General features: G+C 36.8%; 1 protein-coding gene across 9 annotated transcripts in view; it reads right to left on the bottom strand.

Moving 5' to 3' along the window:
• The window catches only part of GRM7 (glutamate metabotropic receptor 7), an 823,590-nt gene that overhangs the window by 387,388 nt on the left and 415,890 nt on the right, over nt 1–20,312 (bottom strand). For all 9 annotated transcript variants that reach the window (XR_011994328.1, XR_011994329.1, XM_072720358.1 and 6 more), the window contains exon 4: nt 19,251–19,405. Coding sequence is in view for 7 of the 9 variants with exons in the window: in XM_072720358.1 (XP_072576459.1) it covers nt 19,251–19,405 (155 nt within the window). In the remaining 2 variants the exon portion in view is untranslated. The remainder of the gene's footprint in view (nt 1–19,250; nt 19,406–20,312) is intronic.

A 20,312-nucleotide genomic window follows, 5' to 3' on the forward strand; every position in this document is an offset into this window, starting at 1 on the left:
CCAGGGAGCTTCTTCTTCCCTTCCTTCACACGAGAACACAGTAAGAAAATGGCTGACTACGAACCAGAAAGTAGGTTCTCGCCAGACACTGAATCCCTCCAATGCCTTGATCTTGGATTTCCCAGCATTTAGAGCTACAAAAAATAAATTTATGTCATTTATAATTCCTAATATAATGTATTTTGTTACAGCATCCCAGATGGACTAAGACACATGATAAGCTGCACAGCTTATTTCCTTCTTCTTTGGCTAACCAGGGACTGATTCTATGAAGTTATTTATATCAAATCCTAGGGGCAGCCTGCAGCTAATGAATAACTAACCTGGGAATACAAATGTCCCTTCCTCTTGCCTTATAGTGGGACTGATTCTCTGGATAAATTCATACTTTGGAGATCTCTTTGGAATCAGGCTGAAGCTATGCTCCAGTGGCTGTCATGTCCTTCCTCTGCCCTGCCTTGCTTTCTTCATTCCCTTTCTCCCATGAGCATTCCCACAATAAAACATATGCATCAGGATCCCTGACTCAGACTCTGATTCTAAGGAATTTAACCTAAGACACTGATGCCATTAAAATGGGCACATTTTTTTTGGGGGGGGGGGGAGCTTTAAAAAAATGGGCACATTTCTAACATCCAAAGGACACTTTCAATATTTTCCCAAGCTCCATTTGAAAATAATAATAAATTTTATACACCAACTGGTCAATCTATCCTTCAATAAATAGAATATAAAATAGTAGCTAAGAAAAAAGTGTTAGGAATCGAATAGCTGCTGTTGTAAAATCCCAGTTTCTGCAGATGTTATCTTGTGTAACTCTCAGCAAGTTATCTAATCCAAACATCCATTTCTTCATCTATAAGATGTGGGAAAAAATAGTTCTTACTTTCAAGATTGTATTTCATAATTCCTGCATATTATAAGTGTTTAACAGAAGTTCATTACTAATGTCATTCCTGTCAACACCAACACCTCATCATCATTGTTATGGTAAATATCTCCATATAATTATATATATTCACACTATCTACAGAGAAAAAGAAAACAAAACTTCCATGTGCCTCTCTTTTTTTCTCTAATTATATGGCAAATTTCAAGGAAATCCTGTTTTTATTTCACTCTTGATTATGCTTTTAATATTCTTGGGTTCTTTCATGGACTCAAATACTAATTTACTAGAGGCCACTCACACTGACATTGACATATGGAGGCCAGATATAATCTAAGCACAGCATAAGTCACTGACATCTGCATGAATGATGTTGAGAGTTGAAATAATCAATTCAAGGCAAGAACATTTTTTTGGAATCCCATGGTACCCAAAAGTATTGGGTATGTGCCAACATGCTGTGCTTCACTTGGCTTATGTATAAGAAATAAAACCTTTTTAAAAACATCAGACAGAAATTTTTAATGCTCAATTTATTCCTAAAAAGTAAATTCCCTGAGGTTAGAATAAATTAGTGTTCCAAATGTCAGTGTCAGAGTGATTGGCTTTTGGCAAACTGGTATTTGATTTAAAAAAAAAAACAAAAACAAAAACAAAAACAAAAAACTGACACAAACCCAAGAGTGTTAAACTATGTAAAATGTGAATAAGAAAAAAAAGAATTTTGCTCCACCATGAGTTGTTGTCTAAAAACAGATAATAAAATATAGCAGAGATATCATAAAAAGCTAACATAATATCTGTTTCCTAATAAACAAAATTATGTGATTAATCATTCTACTTTTTTAGGACTAGTCAGAGGTTGGTTTCTATATTCATCAAATTCACTGAAGAATTGAACTCTCTACCTACATATTGGTATGAATATACACAGGCCATGAAGCACTTGAGTCTAAAAGTAGAACTGCAAATAGAAATCTCATTTAAATTTAAAACATGTTAGTATCAATATTAATCTCAGAACCTCATGAACTCTGTAATATTTGTATGACAACTGAGGCCTAGATCATAAATAACCCTAATACTTCCCACATTATAAGCCATATATTTCTGCATTCTCTGACTTTCCCTTCCATCAATATATATTGTTTTTCTTTGGGACTTTATGAATGCATCAAAAGCTCATCAAGGGGGTTCAATGACAGTGAAACAGACGATGGAAAAAAGCACTAAGATACTTTGTTAAAATGGCACATTAGCTAAAAAATGTGCAGGAATATGAATTTACCCAGAAAATTTTTCTTCAAAAAGTAATAAAAGATAACAGGGATATTTGAATTTTAATACAGTCTTTCAGCTTGAAATTGGAAGGATCAGAAATTACACTGGCAGAGCACCATAAAACAAATGTTTATGATGGATCAGTAGATAAATACATTGCAGTGTTTTGTACAATAGAATATTACATAACAATAAAAATAACAATGTTATATGTAACAATAGGGTTCCATCCCTAAAACACTATATTGAACGAAGAAATCAGACACCCACAAACATACACACAGTATGATTCCATTCTTACATGTAAGATTCTATGAAATGCACAGAGGCAAAACTGATCTGTGAGATAAAAAAAAAATCTATTTATAGGAAGTGAAAGAGAAGACAACATTAATCCTTTCGAAGACGGGAGAATTAGTGACAGGAAATGGAACCAAGGGAATTCATCTGGGGTGATGAGAATATTCTATGCCTTGATTTGTATGGTGGTCACCTTGGTGTATACATGGGTAAAAAGTCACTGAATGGTACATTTAAGATTTACATATTCAAGCCAATGCAAACTATACTCCGATAAAAATATTTTGAAATAATTTTTTTTAAAAAAAGCAATAGAATACAAAAGTAAATCAGGTTTGGAACAGGAAATGCATCTAAAAGAATAGTGAGAAAACAAGAATGCTGTATTATAGGTCAGTTTTTTCATTAGTCATAATAAGTTAAAGAAGCTTGTTGATTTTTGTGTAAAGTTCACTAGTAGTGGGGATCCCTGGATGGCTCAGTGGTTTAGTGCCTGCCTTCAGCCCAGGGCATGGTCCTGGAGACCCGGATCGAGTCCCACATCGGGTTCCCTGCTTGGAGCTTGCTTCTCTTTCTGCCTATGTCTCTGCCTCTCTCTTTCTGTGTCTTTCATGAATAAATAAATAAAATCTTTTAAAAAAAAAGTTCACTAGTAGCTTCAGGCAGGCTGAAACTAAATACCCAATAGCTAGTGAGATGTGGACCAAAATTTGCTCCACCATGGGCATTCTGGTTCCCCAGGGATAAATTTTGGTGTCTGTAAGAAATTTAAGAAAGATCAGTCTGAGCTCTATGTTGACATCAGATTCTGGAACCAAAATCTCAAAGGTTCAGATTGGTCTATTTTGTTGCAGGTCTTCAAGAAAGTTCTTGTTCTTTAATGATTGCCTTTTGACACCTACTTTTGTCAGCTTATGCCCACTACCAGGTGGTGTTCACACACACTCCAGGCTTATCTCACAAGCACAGTTCATCCTCTGCTATGATGATAGTCAGATATCTTTTGGCTGATTCCTCAAATACACTATGAGTATATTCTAGGGACAGCATCCTAGCTCTTATCCCTGAAGCCTATCAGAATTTCTGGGCTGTTGAAGATAAGTTTAATGAGGGGACTTCAAAATATCTCACAGGGTGTCCCTACCCACCCATGTCTCTTGCTGAAACTTCCTAAAATTCAACAAGACAAAGTGGTATTTTTTCTGAGTTGTGAATTCTAAGAGAAAGTAGTCAGCAATTTTAGCAATATTAAAAAGGTTTAAGCATTAGAGGTTAGGGAGATAATTTTCCAAGTCAAATTACAAATAGGACAGTAGACTTAGTGCTTAGGAAACTGCAAAGCATCCCCTTTAACACCTGACTGAGAAAAAAAAAAGTTTCTATTTAAAGTTAGAAGAAGGTCATTTTAACTTGAAAATTCCAATTAACCTAATAGCACACACCTAATGTCATACATACTGAGCCTGAAAAAGCCCTTATCTGATTCTTCTCCAAATGAGGAGAGATTAACAAATATCTAATTCTTGTTAAGAACATTAAAGAAACCCCTTAAACTTCTCAATTTTTGTAAATGATTTTTCTTCCTGCCATCCATTTGGCTAACTTAATGACCCTTTAAATTCTTACTACTGCTTTGCTTTCATAGTCAGCTCTGAGTTTAATAGTTTCAAGTGTTTCCACTCACACGCAATCCAAATGCACGACACTTTTTAACTCCAGTAGGTGCAGCTCTTCAGAGCTGTTAGTGGAATCTGTGGGCTCCTGTGATGACCCACTGCCAGAAAAGAAGGGAAGCCTTAGTCTCAGTCTTGATTTAACTGTCTTCTAGGCAGTGCACCAAGTCAATTCTCTCCTACATGGTGAAAACAGACAAACTGTTTCCCTTTCCTTCTGTTAAGGAACTAAATAGGTATGGTTCTGGAAGGAGAAGAAAAGTCAGTTTTGGACACCTCAATTTCGAAGAAAGGGATTTTCAAAGAATTACAATATTTGTGATTTTTCCTCTCCTGAATCAATATATACATTTCTTCCTTCCTTTCAATTTCTGATATTAGACTTCATTTCTCTCAGATTCCCTTTCTTGCTATTTTTCTTCAGTGTCTCCTCTAATAATTTCATTGTTTTCTATCTTCTACATGAGTAAAATCAAGATGGGTATTTTTAAACAAATGTTTTCAACCTATTTTACAATTTACAACTGTTCAAAAACTTTGCTATACTTGTGATTTCATCTCTTTATTGTCTCCCACGGGTGCTTATTCATAGCAGGAGTCCCAATTCTTTCTGTCTACATTATACACACACACACACACACACACACACACACTCACACACATTTACTTTTTATTTTTTTGCAGTGGATAATCAGAGAACAGTAGGGCTTTAGCAGTTCTCAATAATCACTTAATCCTATCCTCTGATTTTCTATATGAGAACACTAAAGTGGTGAAAAAAAAAATTTTGCTGTGCTTACTCAGCACCTAACTAGTTGATGGCACAACACAGGAACTGATGTTGATTAGTTCTGTACTCAAACCCATTGTGTATGCATTTAGCAATACAGGCAGTGGTGATTATATCATGTATATGCACATGCACACACACATACACAATATTCTGTTTGTCAAAATATAACTATAAGATACCTACAAGTAAATGCATCATGTTGTTAAGATAATAAATACCTACCTTGTTAAGTTCCTCAAAGGTTTTTGTTCTATCTGCAGGTTATGACATGGTCTCAGATACAAAATTAGCTTGATATCCTGGTGGCAGGATTATTGCTTATCTTAAACATGGATGCCCTTTTGCCATTTATAATGGCATATCCTTTGAAGATACTCCAAATGTCTAGGTGACCATACTCTCCTTCATTTAGGTTTGTGGCAATACATTTGGGGAGAAGTTGCTGGGGATTCTACAGGATGGTATTAATTAACTATAGACACACTCCTACAATACTGTCCTGAACCTGTTTCATCCAGGTTTTTGTAAACACCACTCACATGTAACAATTTTTCAGAAATCACCAATGAACTCCACTTTGCCAAACTGAATGGTCAAACCTGACTAAAGAGTCCTATTTTGATGAAGCTAATGACATTCCTCTATTCTAAAATATTTTCTTGACCTGGTTTCCAAATAAACCATATCCATGTTATTTGTATCCTTCCTCATTGGTCAATCTAATTTCTTCTCTTTCCAGCCTCTTAATGCTAGAATGTTCCAGCAATCACTATTCGGTACCTTATTATTCTCTAAAATACTTCTTTAAGTGTCATCTATATTTTACTGAGTCCAAGAAATTAAGAAGTTTCCAGAAGTCTCACTTAAAATTCAGACTCTTATAATGAATTTTTCATTTCATATCTCTACCTGGATGTCTAAGTACCTCTAATTCAACACATCCAAAATTGATATTGTTGTTTGTTTCCCTAAAACCTGCTCTATTTATAGTTCTTCCCATCTCAGCTGATGACAATTCCATCTCTCTTGCTGCTCAAGTAAAGAACAAATCATTCTTGACTTTTTTTTTCTGCCCAAAATCCTATTGGCTTTCACTCTCAAATTATATTTTAAATCAGAACACTTCTTACCTTCACTGTCACCCACTGGCTCACCCTACTATTATCTCTCACTTAATCTATAAGAGCATCATAATCAGACTTTTAAACTTTATCCTTTTTTCTCTACATTCTATATTCAATTGAAGAGCAATATCCTTTAATGTGCAGGAAATATCATTCTATTCCTGGGCTCAAGACCTTCAAAGCTCTTCTACTTAGAATAAATAGCAAAATCTTTACAATAGCTTGCAAGATCCTATATGATCGGACCTTCCCATTATCTCTTTACTTCATCTCCTTCTTTCTCACCCTGTTCCAGGCTCATCAGATTCCTTATTCCTCACATACACAAGGCATGCTCCTCCCCCAGGACAAGTGCACTGTTTTCTGTAGGCAGCTATAAACTCTTGTCCCTCGAAAAAAATATCAAAAACAAGCAAAAAATATCAAAACCAACTTTGTCAGAAATTTGAAGATGCTAAAAGGTTTACAGCTACGAAGTTAATGCTAAATTAAGAAAAAAGTAACTTGAAAATGTAAGAAAAGCTTTGTGACTTTTTTATTTGCTTTCATCCCACCCACTCCCTGTCTCAAAGGCAGTCTTGAAAACCTGAAGACCTCTCCCTCTGCCTGTGTCTCTGCCTCTCTTTCTCTCTCTGCATCTCTATGAATAAATAAATAAAATCTTAAAAAAAAAAAAAGAAAAGAAAACCTGAAGACCACAGCCTGCATTCCTAGAGTGATACTCTCAAACTTGGTTCTGGGGAGAAAGCAGTGCAGATCTTATTAGAAAAGTATTGTGTTTCTTTATTTTAACTTTTCTGGAAGGATTAAAACATACTCATCTCTGTTTTGCCTAACTTGGAAATTATGCAGGGTGGAAAAGAGGTAAATGTTGTTTATAAACAATATAAGGTCAATGGAAAACCCATACCCATCTGGAGCAAAAGAGTACGATTGAAAAACGTAATAGGCAGCCTAAATCCTGGGAGAAAAATCTGAAAATATAGTCCCTTTGGGAAATTAGGACCTTCACAAATATCTACACTGGGGAATTTAGAAAACCACATAAAAACCCAGGACAGGATGGGTGTTCAGGAAAGACCTGAGACCTTAATCTCTCATCCTTGGCTAATTTCTAAGATCAATGTGGGCAGGAAGTAAAGGCTAAGGCAGAACGGTACATGGCCTGGTCAAGCCATGAAGGAGTGCATCAGGATAGAGTCAATCCATAAAGACTGGGTAATACATCCTATTTGGGTTCTCTTGAGGTCCTAATCAGCATCTCAAATGCGAATGTATTTGAAAATAGGGCCATTGCAGATATAATTAGTCAAGATGAGGTACTTAGGGTGAGCCATAATCCAATATGACACATATCCTTACACAAAGAAAAAAAATGGGATAGAGAGAGACATGGAGAACATTATGTGAAAAATGAAGGCAAGCCAAGAAATGCCAAACATTCTCAGCAAATTATCAGAAACTACACAAGGGGGCATGAAACAGATTTTATTTCATACCTCTGAAAAGAAACAACCTGCCAACACCTGGATCTTGGACTTCCAGCCTCCAGAACTGTGAGATAATAAATTATTGTTGCTTAAGCCACCTGTTTGGTAGCACTTTGCTATCAGAGCCCTAACAAACTAATTTACCATGAAAGGTATTTTTTTTATTTAATATTATCTGTTTCCCTCTGCTAGTGCACAATCCATGAGGGCAAGGGTCATTTTTTTCTGGTTACCAGCACCTAACTAATCTGTACCTGGAGGATAATAGAGAGCCATGATTTATTAACTGACAATTAATGGTCTTTTCCACATACAACTATAGTTTTGTGATAAAGAAACATTAGTGATTATGTGATGACAGAGATAACAATTTTGGAGTGGATATGAAAAAAAAAAAGAGGTACATTTATAAAGTGAAAGTTCCTACATATGATAACTTAGGGAGGAAACCTGGTAGTTATATAGTTGGATAAATTGTCTGTAGCCCTGAGAATACATAATAGTAAGTTCTCAGCCAGGCAAAGATTATGTACCAGTCATGATTTATTTTAAGGAAATACTCTCTAACGTGTAGTAGGTACTAATTCAATGAAACCCCCAAATATCATCAGTGTCATATTTGGTTGACCTGAAAAAGTATTTATTAGTATGGGTTCACATTCTGCTTTTCCAATCAAAATTAAAATTAGGCTATCAATATTTATATATTTATAATTTCAACATGGAAGGGTGTTTGCAATACTAATTCTACCTTCTTCCCCCCATTCTACAATTTTGCTGTCAATGACCAGAAGGTGTACTGATTTCACAATTATAAGATCATTCCCTAGCTTACATTTTTCCTTCAAGGAAAAAGTGAAATTTGAAATTAAAAACAGTAACATTTATATTAGCTCCCCCCAAAAAGAAATAGTTAGGTATAAATCTATTAAATAAGTATAAGTTCTATATGAAGAAAACTATAAAACTCTGAAAAATGAAATAAAAAATCTACAAAAATGGAGATATATTCCATGTTTATAGTTAGGAAGATTTAATATTAGCAAGATACCAATTCTTTACGACTTTACAGATATGTAATCCCAATGAAACTCAATCTCAATAAAAATCTGAGCAATTTATTTTATGGATACTGACAAACCAATTCTAAAATTGACACAGGGAGGCAAAAGACACAGAGAAGCTGACACAATATTGAAGGAGAAGAACAAAGTTGGAGGATTGACTTTACCCAACCTCAAGACTCCCTACTAACCTATAGTAATTGAGATAATCTGGTATCTATAAAATAATACACAAAAAGATCAGTGGAACAGAATAGGGAGCCCAGAAATAGTCCCTCATAAATATAATCAACTAATCTTTGCATAAGAGCAAAGGCAACACAAGGAAGCAAAGATAGTTTCTTCAATAAATGGTACTAGAACAATTGGACATCTATGTGCAAAAAAAAAAAAATCACATCAAGGTACAAATTTATACCCTTCACAAAAATTAACTCAAAAATGGATAATAGGCTTAAATGTAAAACACAAAATTATAAAACTCTTAGAAGATAACATAGGGAGAAAATCTAGATGCACTTGGGTATGTTGGTGGCTTTTAAGATAAAACATGAAGGTAATAATACATGAAAGAGAAAACTGATAAGTGGACTTCATTAAGCTTCATTAAAATGAAAATCTTCATCTCTACAAAAGACAATATCAAGAGAATTAGAAGATTAGCCACAGATGAGGAGAAAATATTTGCAAAAGATACATCTGATACAAGGCTCTTACCAAGAGTTTACAAGGAACAGTTAAAACTCAACAATTAACAAAAAAAACCCTGATTTTAAAAATGGGCCAAAAACCTAAGTAGACACCTCACCAAATAATATACACAGAGGGTAAATAAGTGCATGAAAATATGCTCCATATCACATGTCATCAGGGAAATGAAAATTAAAACAACAATGGGACACCACAGTTAGACTAGCCAACTCCTGGACAGACAACACCAAATGCTGGGAGGGATGTAGAACAATAGAACACTCATTCATGGGTGGAGGGCATGTAAAATGGTATAGGCACTTTGAGAGATAGTTCAACAGTTTTTTATAAAACAATCTAGTCTTACCATATATTCCAACAATTGTGCTTTTTGGTATTTACCCAAAGTGGTTGGAAACATGTCCACACAGAATCCTGCACATGGATATTTATAGCAGCTTTGTTCATAATTGCCAAAACTTAGAAGCAATCAAGAAGTTCTTCAGTAGTTAAATGGATACATAAACTGATACATCCAGAGAACGAAATATTAGTCAGATAATGAGAAATGAGCTATCAAGATATGAAAGGGATGGAGGAACCTTAAATACATATTACTAAGTAATATAAAGAAGGGCACTTAGTACTAAAGGGTACTTAGTACTATGATTCCAGTGATAAGACATTCTAAAAAAGGCAAAACTATGGAGACAATAAAAGATCTGTGGTTGCTTGTGTGTGTGTTAGGAGGGTTAACAGACAGAGCCCAGAGTATATTAAGGGCAGTGAAAATATTCTGTTTGATATTATAATGATAAATTATTTCATTATACATTTTTCCAGACCCAAAGAATATATGACACCAAAGGTGAAGCCTAAGGTAAATGATGGACTTCGGGTAGCTATTCTGAGTCAATGTAGGCTCATCACTAGGAAAAAATGTACCACTTTGGTAAGTGATATTGATAATGGGGAAGGCTACACATGTGTGGGGACAGGGGAAACTGGGAAATCCCTCAACTCTTTCTCGATTTTGGTGTAAACCTAAAACTGCTCTAACAACATAAAGTCTTTGCAAAAAGAATTAATTTGTAAAATCCATTCATTCAACAAATATTTAATGAGAGTTGATTATTTTACAGGACTTTTTCAAGTGCTGGGTATACAGAGTGAGTAAGACAGATGCATGATTAAGGGTACCTTAGGATACATGTAACAGAATATCTACCTCAACGGTGGTTTCTCCATATGTCTTCTGTGCTTTCCTTTGTTGTCATGTGCTCCCCTCATTAAGATGACTGCCATCATTCTAAGTATCCTGTCCTCACAAGATAACATGACAAACACAAGAAGAGAAGAAGGCAGGGGTTTTTCTCCTTGTGAGAGGGTGATCACATACTTTGCTTTGCCTAGGACAATCACATTTTATGCCTTCTTTTCCTTCTAATTTGTCCTGGATTGGATAATAAGTTGGATAGTTGCTGTATAACATGCTTTTTTCTTTTTTTTTTTTTCAAGACAGAAAAATATTTCTGAGTGGTTCCTTCAGAAAATGTTTTCATGGGTCCCAATGGTAGTATTAGGTCACCTGTTCATCCCCTAACTGCAGGGGAAGTTGGGTCAGTGGGTATTTGGCATTTTAAAATTTCATAGCCTGAGGAGGCTTCCACTGGCCAAAAAAGATGGGTGAAAAAATGACTGCTGGGTAAACAGTCAAGAGCATCAGTCATCCATGACAGATTTGCATTCCCAGAGGTAACTAGGATTTCCCCAAGCCTCACAGCCTGTAGGAATAAATGGAGTCACATTATCTATGCCCTCACAAGTCCCACCAACATTTTCCTATGGGGTTCATGCACAATATCTGTTCAAGAGTGTCACATACATTCTCATGAACAAATATGCCAAGTATCTTACTATTTCCTCTGGGTATCTATTGGGTTCAGTGGAACTTCCAGGGCTCTGCCAAGCACCATGTTTTCCACTGACACCAGGACCCCCTGCTTTGTACTGCTGCCAAGGCAATGCTTGTGATGTCAAAGTTATACAGAGGTCTAGGGCAAAGTAGCAGAAAATGCTATTCTCTTCACATGTTGCACTGTTGTTAGGACATACTAACATATTGTTATGAGTGTCCTAATAGCTGACATAGTTTTTAGTCAAATGGAACTTGAGATAGACACAAATTAGTTTCAGTAATATTCAGCTTTCTTTTAGTTCCATGCAGAATTTCCCTTGAAGAGAAAACTTGCTTTGGCCAATGAAACTAAGGGAGAAATAATGTGCATCCCTTCCAAATAAAAACATTTAAGAATAGCTTGTGAGTGTGTCACTCTCTTTCTGTTTAGTGGTGCTGCACAAATTATGTTGATATGGATGTGCCATAAGATAGAAACAGTCTAGAAGGCTAAACAAATATACTGAGGCCAACTACCCTGGAATGTCTCTTAGAGTCAGAGCAGATTTCACATAGGTGAGCAGTAATTGTTTGTTGTTCTAGTCATTGAGAGTTTATTTGTTACCATAGCATGGCTTCGTCTATCCAAATGAGAGCTATTTTTTTGTATAGCCTGCTTATCCCCTGTGGAAATTGCGTATGAACTCACCGAGTTCTGGCCTAGGAAGAGGAAATATGTCTCTTTCTTCTGACAATTAAGATTTCTTACTGGGTCAGACTCATTTTGTCATTCTTCCTTTAGAAAGGATTCTCTCTCAAGGGTCTCCTGAATTCCGTAACAGTTATATTTTTGGAAAGTGATCTAATAGTTCATCTGTATTTCCCAGGAATATCTGAAGCCACACTTAGATTCCAGTTAGCATTATCCTGATACATACATAGAATAACTGATAATGTGCTAAGATGCTTCACAAGCAGAAAAACCACTACATATCTGAGAGTATGAGAGTAGGAATAAGGCTGAGGTGACAAAGGAAGGAAAACACCATGGGGTTGATGAGACAAATGGTCTCATAGAAAAGAATGTACAGATTTCACAGGAGGGAAATAAAGAAGGGGAGAAAAGGCAGACAGGGACATCCAGATGAGGTAAATAGCACTTGGAAAGGATATAACTCAGAGCAGACACAAGATTTAATGTAAGGCCTAGCAGAAGGCTGTCCTAATATGCAATCATATTTGTTAAGTCATTTGAGTTGTAAGTTACAGAAACCCATTTTGAAGGATCTTATACAAATTACAGGAATCTGTAGTTGATAAAGATGGAAGTCCTGATCCAGACTTGGAACCAGCAGTGTAATATGACCTCTGTGCCCTATCTCAGAGTCAAGGGTTTCAATCAGTGTCACTTGAGTCACATGTGCTGACAGTAGAGTTTGGGAGTCCCCAAGTGAGAATGAGGGGAGCGAAATGAGAAGAGAAAATGGATGTGGGGTAGGCAGAAAAAATAAATAACCACTCCCACAATACTCCTCTTAGAAGAAAACTTTGGGGTGATATAATTTCATCTACAAGTGAAAAACTTTAGTCCTAGAGAGGGAAAGCTCAAATTAAAGTACACTAGAAACTTTGGAATTAAATATAATTTGGATACAAGATTGGTCAATTAATCAAAAATCTTGATCTTGACAATGAATCACTGAAAATACATACATATATTAAATGTCTTAACTCAAAAATCCATCCAACCATATGCACACACACGCACATACACACACTCACTTGTCAATCTTCTGATGTAGGATCAAGATATTTGTTGTGAATATGCATCACACGGTTGGGCATCCCAGACATAATCTTGAAAAAGTATCAACTATAATAAATTTCAGTATCATGGTCTTTTTTTTTTTTTTTTATTCATGAGAGACACAGAGAGAGAGAGGCAGAGACACAGGCAGAGGGAGAAGCAGGCTCCATGCAACGGGCCTGACATGGGACTTGATCCCAGGTCTCCAGGATCACGCCCTGGGCTGAAGGCGGCGCTAAACCGCTGAGCTACCCGGGCTGCCCAGTATCATGGTCTTTAAAATGAAATAAAATCTTAAAGGTAATTACACTGTAATTAAGTGTAGTATGTTTCTAGTATTTATTATTTCCCTCCAAAATCCCCACCAAATTTATCCCACAACTAACAGTGACAAGCTTAAGAAATCTTTCCAAAGAATTCAAATTATCTTCTTTGAAACAGCATCTCTCTCTCTTTCACTCTCTCTGCACTTCATTGGTTTATACAATTTTAATTACGTGAAACAATTATGGCAACACATATCACTGCAGTAAATACATTTATAATCAAAAGTAGTTAGTTCTTCCAGCCGAAAATTCAACCCAGTGGGACATACTAGAGATCTAACTATTAACTATGAGTGTACAGGGTGTTGGGGGCATCAGATAGCATATTGTGCAAACAAGTGGATATTTTCTTGTTGATTTACATATTTGATAGGTAGGAAATGATGGGTGGCTAGTTAAATAGAGTCTGTTAGGAAAGCATCTATCCTATGAGACAAGAGACAGCATGACTCAATACCTGGCCTTTATACACATAAAGTGAATTGTTTTCAGCTCTCCTTAGTTACTTCAGTTACAGATTCCTCTGTTTACATATCTAACCACTTGCTCAAGGTCAATAATCTCTAGTTTAAGCAATACAAGATGAAAAATAAGATAGTATTTCTCTTCACATATCTATTCTCACCCCTGTGACCTGCTCACCCTCTGTCAGTCTGTTCTATTAGTAGAAACAGGAGGGTCCAAAAGGAAGTTCCCACTGGAATGTCTAAGACGAACAGATACAGCCTTATCTGTGCTTCCTCCTTTCTGCGGAGTCAGAGCCGAGGCTTCCCTTGTGTATTTAGAACATTGAACCAAGTCACCTGATTGAGCCATGGTGCCAGTCCTGCCCAGAAAGTTTCTCCAGAGACTCTCCCAGAAAAGAAAGGGAAGATGACAAAGAAGGCAAGAGGTGCTTCAAAAGCAAGCAAAAGGAAAAGTGTGTAAAACCACACTGAAATTCCTGGAGCGATCCTGAATGAGAACCGTGGGAGTTCTTGATTGTGGCCTTTCTACTAACTGTCTTAGAATAAAAACTCAGAGAGAAACCATTTTGGATTAAATCTTCCCCATCCCAAGAGAACTCCACATTCATACCAAAATGCAGTTGTTTGCATATTCAGGTGTTATAGATAGTTTCAGATGTAAGAGATAAAAATACAAATTTAACTTTTAAAAATTTACTATTAAATAGTAATAGAGTTAGGTCCTCCAGTAAACGCTAAGGGAATAGAAGCAAAGATGGCTAATCTCAGGGAACCCAGGGGTGGTAGGCACTGCCCTTAAGGTTCGGATTCTAGTTCTAAATGCCACAGGCGAGCTTGGTGTGTTTGGGGCTTGCTGTACAGGAGATATGTAGCACATTTTGGACTTGGGGAGCAATGAGCTTCTTTCTGCAGGGTAGACTAACTCTGTCTGGGAAAAGCAGGCAGTCTTTTGAAAAGATTAATGATTTGATCTATATTGAAGAAAAAATTAGTTTCCAGATCAGTAAGAAATAGGGAAATGGGAAACCCTGGTGGATTTTAAGCAATGAAAGAATCTGATATGAATGTGAGCCAGGAATCTAGCGTAGGCTAGAAAGGCTTGAGCCACTGGTCTGTACCCACATCCGCCCAATCTTTGTTTTGGCCTATACTGTGTCCTTTCTTTGAATCTCCATAATTTACAAGCTGGTCTTTACAGGAAAAAATATGGAAATTATTCTAATATGATATTTTCTTGTTTATATTTTTCTTCATCACCTGTCACCTCTAAATTAAGTAGGCAATTCCATGAAAGCAGGGACCTAGTCTAGTCTGCCACTTGCTATCTCTCACTAAACAGGTTGGTGCCCTATACCCTACTAGAGTTTATAAACATTTGTAAAAGCTTCAATAACGAAATTGTCATGACACTGAACAGACAATACTTGCACTGCTCTCTTATTACACAGGTCATAGCTCTTTCTAAAAAGTAGGTGCATTGCTCAGAAATTGCACTGTGGTTTAAGGAAATGCTTTCTTCCTTGTCGTTTTTCTCCCATTCTCCTAACAAAACCTTATGATATGTGTGAAACTTCCAGGTACTCAAGGAAGGCTAAAGTAGGACACATCTAAATAGGAGCCAGAAATATTTTAGTTCGGCTCTTCATAGCTTTTGATCTCTGGTTTTAGGAAAAATAAAGAATTCATTTCAATCTTGAATTAATAAGGCATGAAATAACCAACTTTTTAATGCCAGGTCCAGAGCACTTTTTGCCTCTCCTACATAAACACAGATTTAATTCAAGAACCAAGCTGCTCTACAGACCCATTTGAAAACATCACCAATAGTCAAAGCCATTATAGGTAGCTTTGAAAATCCACCCTTCATTACACTAGCTCCCTAATGTTAATGATTATAGCAGATGAAAAGATGCTGGTCCACGATCCCTGTTGACTATAATTAGAGGATGTCTTGGACAGCCTATTCTCAGAGAAGCAGAGCACTTTGTAGGGCAAAGAGTTGAAGGCAATGTGGGCATTTTTCGCTCCAAGGACTTGTTGGGGCCTAGAGAGGATGACAGAGAATCCTAGTTAATGGGACAACAGAAGAGAGGAAAATGCCAGGGATCCCTTGGCTCATCAGACAATTCAGAGAAACTGAAAATTACAGAAGTATTTTGGCTCAGGAGCTGGAGGAGAGCTGCCAAGTTGTGGAGACATTCTCCAGATATCCTGTGAATGTCGGGCAGCCATCGGGGCCATGGCTGACCTTTCTCGGGCACAGTTCCTATCATCACCAAATTGAAAGGGGGAAGAACAACACACTTGGCTAGCAAACATGGAGGCCCTTTATTCTACAAATGGAGAATAGATACAGATAAAAGATAAAAGAAGATGAGCACTACTTTCACAGAGGCCATGTGCTTGCTAGCAATCTGGCCTAAAGCAATTTATTGTTAATTATTCATGCAGATAGAGAAAAAACCAGCCAAAAATTTAGATCTTTGCTGAACATGTTCAAAATATAAATCTAAAGAAATGAAACAGGTTGATTATTGCTTGGCTTTTTCCTGTTTATATTTGTACATACAGCATTATAAAACACAAAGATACAGGGATATAGCAGTATTATAAATATTTGGAGGATATTCTACGGCAGTAGAAATCAATATGGAACATTCATCAGCAAGAAAAAAAAAATTAGACAGCAGAGGAAAACTTATTTGCCAATGCAGGATATGCTCAATTATTAGTTTCATTTGTGATATTTCATAGCTTGGTTCAGAAAACTTAGTGCAAGTGAATGCATTTCTTTTTTCCCTTCTTCAGGAGTGTGTCACTGTAAATGCATAGCCACAATCTTGATGTTTCATCTACTGCATGGACAAATCTAGGCTGTTCTTTGTAGCAAAGCACATAGACAGTATGGTTAGACAGAAGCCACACACACCAGCCACCAAAATATCCTCATTTCTATCTGGTTAGGGATGGAGAGTTGTTTTTTTTTTTTTTTAAGATTTTATTTATTTATACAAGAGAGACACACAGAGAGAGAGAGAGAGAGAGGCAGAGACACAGGCAGAGGGGGAAGCAGGCTCCATGCAGGGAGCCTGTTTTGTGTCTGATTTAAGAACTTTGTACATTCAAAAAAAAAAAAAAGAACTTTGTGTATCCTTAAATACATAAATGTATAGCAGGAATTTTTTTTCAAGAATTTATAAAAACTTCAAGATACTTAGTATATTTTCTTAAATATCACCAAACTGGAGCTAGTACCCATGGAGTATGGGCATCTATGTCTATGTGGCATCTACAGCTAAGGAAAAAGGACCCCAGTCTTTTCTTGCTTTCTTTGGCTCTCACCCAAATCTAACATTTCACCTCTCCATAAAGTCACCTGAGTGAACTTTCTAACCCACTTTGATCGCATTCCACTTTTCAGCTGCTGCTCAAACTTTCAGAATAAAGAACATGTTCCTTAGTGTAATTTCAAGACCCTTCAGAATCCAACCCAGGCCCATTTTGCTGCCGTATTTTGTGCCAGGACCTCAGGTAGTCTGTGACTCCTCTATCCATCCTAGCATCCAACCACTTAACAATCTGTTTGAGGACCAGACACGTGTAGGCCAAGTTCTAGGTGCTAAGGATACATGCAGGGGGTTCATAACAGATATGTTTTCAGACAGACATAAGTAAAGAGGTGCTACTATGGTAGAGGTCATGTAGGACACTGCAGAAGCAATAGAAAGGGCTTCTAATGCAAACTGGGCTGGGGTTGAATGGTCACATATAGCTTCCAAGGAAAATTAGTATCTAAGCAGAGACCTAAAGAGCAGACAGGAGTCAGTTGGGCCAATGGTGTAGTGACTGGAACTCCAGGAGAGAAAAGAGTTCTCCCAACATGCTATAAATGGGAACATTTTCAAAGAACTGTAAGAATTTCAGAATCATAATGCAGGGCTATTATGCAGAATGAATTATTTACTGTTACCCCCATGTGCCCTTCACTCTTCTCTTCCCATCCTCTGAGTTGAGAGTATAAGATGGTCTTCTCATCGGCTGCCTGATGAACTTTAAGTTATTACTTTACCCTCTCTGATGTATCCTCCAAACACACCCTCACCATCCAAAAGAAACATCCACAGTGTTTCCTTTGTGACCTGGGGTATCTATTTCATACTGCACTTAAACAGTTTCTGATGTTTCATAGTCGTTGGCTATTTTTGACACCTCTCAGCTCTGCATGCTTTGTAGGTAAGGATTTTGTCCTTATCTTATTTTTCTCTACTCTTAGAGCAAGATACACAGTGGGTACTCAAAATTTTAAGTAAAAAGGAGTGGAAATAGTTAAAACCTTGTCTTTTATTTCTGCAACCCATCTGCAAATGCATTGGTCTGTGTTGTAAGATAAGCGATCTTCTCAGGACACATACTGGGGAATGAAATGAATTCAAAGACTCCCAAGGAACACATGGGTGACTCATGGGATCTTTATCTCCCCCAGATAACATAGAAAGGCAACAGTGACAGAACCACAACCTGGCATGTTTAAAAAGGTCTCCATAGACCATGCAGCCTTCTGGGGAGAATAACTAATTATATTGGAGTGGAGACAGAATGGAAAGAAATGCAAATATTTGATCCCCTTTTGAGTGAGAGGAAAGAGGCTTTTTTAATGTGCAAAGCAAGCATGTTTTAGGGAATCTGGAGACCTGGCCCATCAGAAAAGAAAGACAAAGTAGGATACCAGCGGAGGAGTTCCTTTTCTTTACAGTATCTTCTTTTAGAAATAACTTTTCTTTTCAAAATAAAAGAGAACGTAAATTGTAATCAGCAACTTTTGTTAGATCAGAAGCATGCCAATAAACGCCCTCTCCTCCTTCTTCCTCTTAAAGTATCTTCGTAGCAGCAAGGAAGGCAAAGGAAAAGAAAGGAGGCAGTAATTTAGGAAGGCAAGAGACAGAGAAAGAGAGCAAGAACAAAAGAGGCTAGCAAAGGCAAAGCGATGTTGGTGCCTGGGAGAAGTGGTGTGCTGTGCCATCGTGGGGGCTGGAAGAAACCCCACAAGGTAATGAGGGAAAGGATCTCTGTAGTTATCCTGCTGTAGAAGTAATGGATAAATTGCAAAGGGAAAACTCTCTCTCAGAAAACACAGTTCACTTAAGCACACTTGGATCGTGTTACTATTTCACTTATTAATGATAATGCTCTTCTTGCAGAGAGCTCTGGTACCATAATGAAAAAAAATATGCTAATTATTATGAAAATACATGATCTCTTCAAAAGAGGAATATCAACTAAGAGAAGAGGGCAGGTATATGGCCTAATTTGCATTTCACAGCTACATGTTTGAAATGATACTGCAGAAATTATGTAAAAACACTGAGCCCTCACTGGGACACATGATTTAGTCATCCCACATGGCACAAACCACTCCCTTAGCCTATTTTACAACGGATAAAACCCATACCTTCCACAGTTGCTCGCTTGGGCTGAATGGTAATGGCTCCTTCTGCAATGTCTTCATGCTGGTGCAGTGGGTTGATTTTGGATCCCCAGCTGTCTGAGCCGACCCAAAGAAAATGGCCCACTTGGTCAGCTCTTTTGGCTGCTGCAAGGATCTGCCTGTGAAAAAGAACATGAAAAGTTATATTAGTGATAAGGAGCAGCTGCTGAACATATATATTAGGAATGAAGCAGAAGGAAAGCAAGCTACCAGTTCTCAAAAAGTAAGTTATCAATGCCAAAAAAAAGTATGTCAAAGGATTTATATCCTGCATATATAAAGAGATTTTATAAATCACTAAGAAAAATTATCAAAGCAGCTTGAGGAAAATAGGCAAGAAACATTAAAAGTCAAAAGAGAAAAGGAGAAATATAAATAACCAGCAAACTAGAGATGCATATTCATACAGACTAAAAGGATTGAAAATGTCAATTAGGGGAAGATATCACATTTGCTTCTCATGTTGGCCAAAAGATTTCTTTTGTGAGTTTGGGTGTGCGGCTGGAAAAATGAGTGCTCACATTCACTGCTGGTGGTATGTATAATTCCTGGGAAGCAATATGTCAATCTAAATTAAGTGTCTTAAGTTATTTATTAAAATGAACAAGTATGTTATACTTGAAAATTTTACAGCCCATGCTCATAAATAAAAATAGCATATAAATAACGAGGGTAACAAGGCAAATAAAACAAAAGGAAAACTAATTATTCATAGTAAAGTTATTAAGTATATTTTTGAAAGAAGAAGTAGATAAGAGGTAACTGGACTTGTAGAAGAGAGAAAGCTACAACTATAACTCCTTTGGTGGGTTATACCATAGGAAAAGTGATTTGTTTGTTTCTCAAGACTTGGAGGTACCAAGTATCACATAGGTACTTGGAAAATTAAAGGAGAAGTGGTTGAAAGGTTGTATATAAAATCGCAAAAACTCAGGTTTCTTTCTTTTTCTTTCATGCAGAAAATGGAATGGTAATTTTCTAATAAAATTTTAAGGACTAGGTTCTGCATATCATAAACATCCAAAT

This window comes from Vulpes vulpes, chromosome 9 (assembly GCF_048418805.1).
Source record: "Vulpes vulpes isolate BD-2025 chromosome 9, VulVul3, whole genome shotgun sequence".
NCBI classification, from domain to species: domain Eukaryota; kingdom Metazoa; phylum Chordata; class Mammalia; order Carnivora; family Canidae; genus Vulpes; species Vulpes vulpes.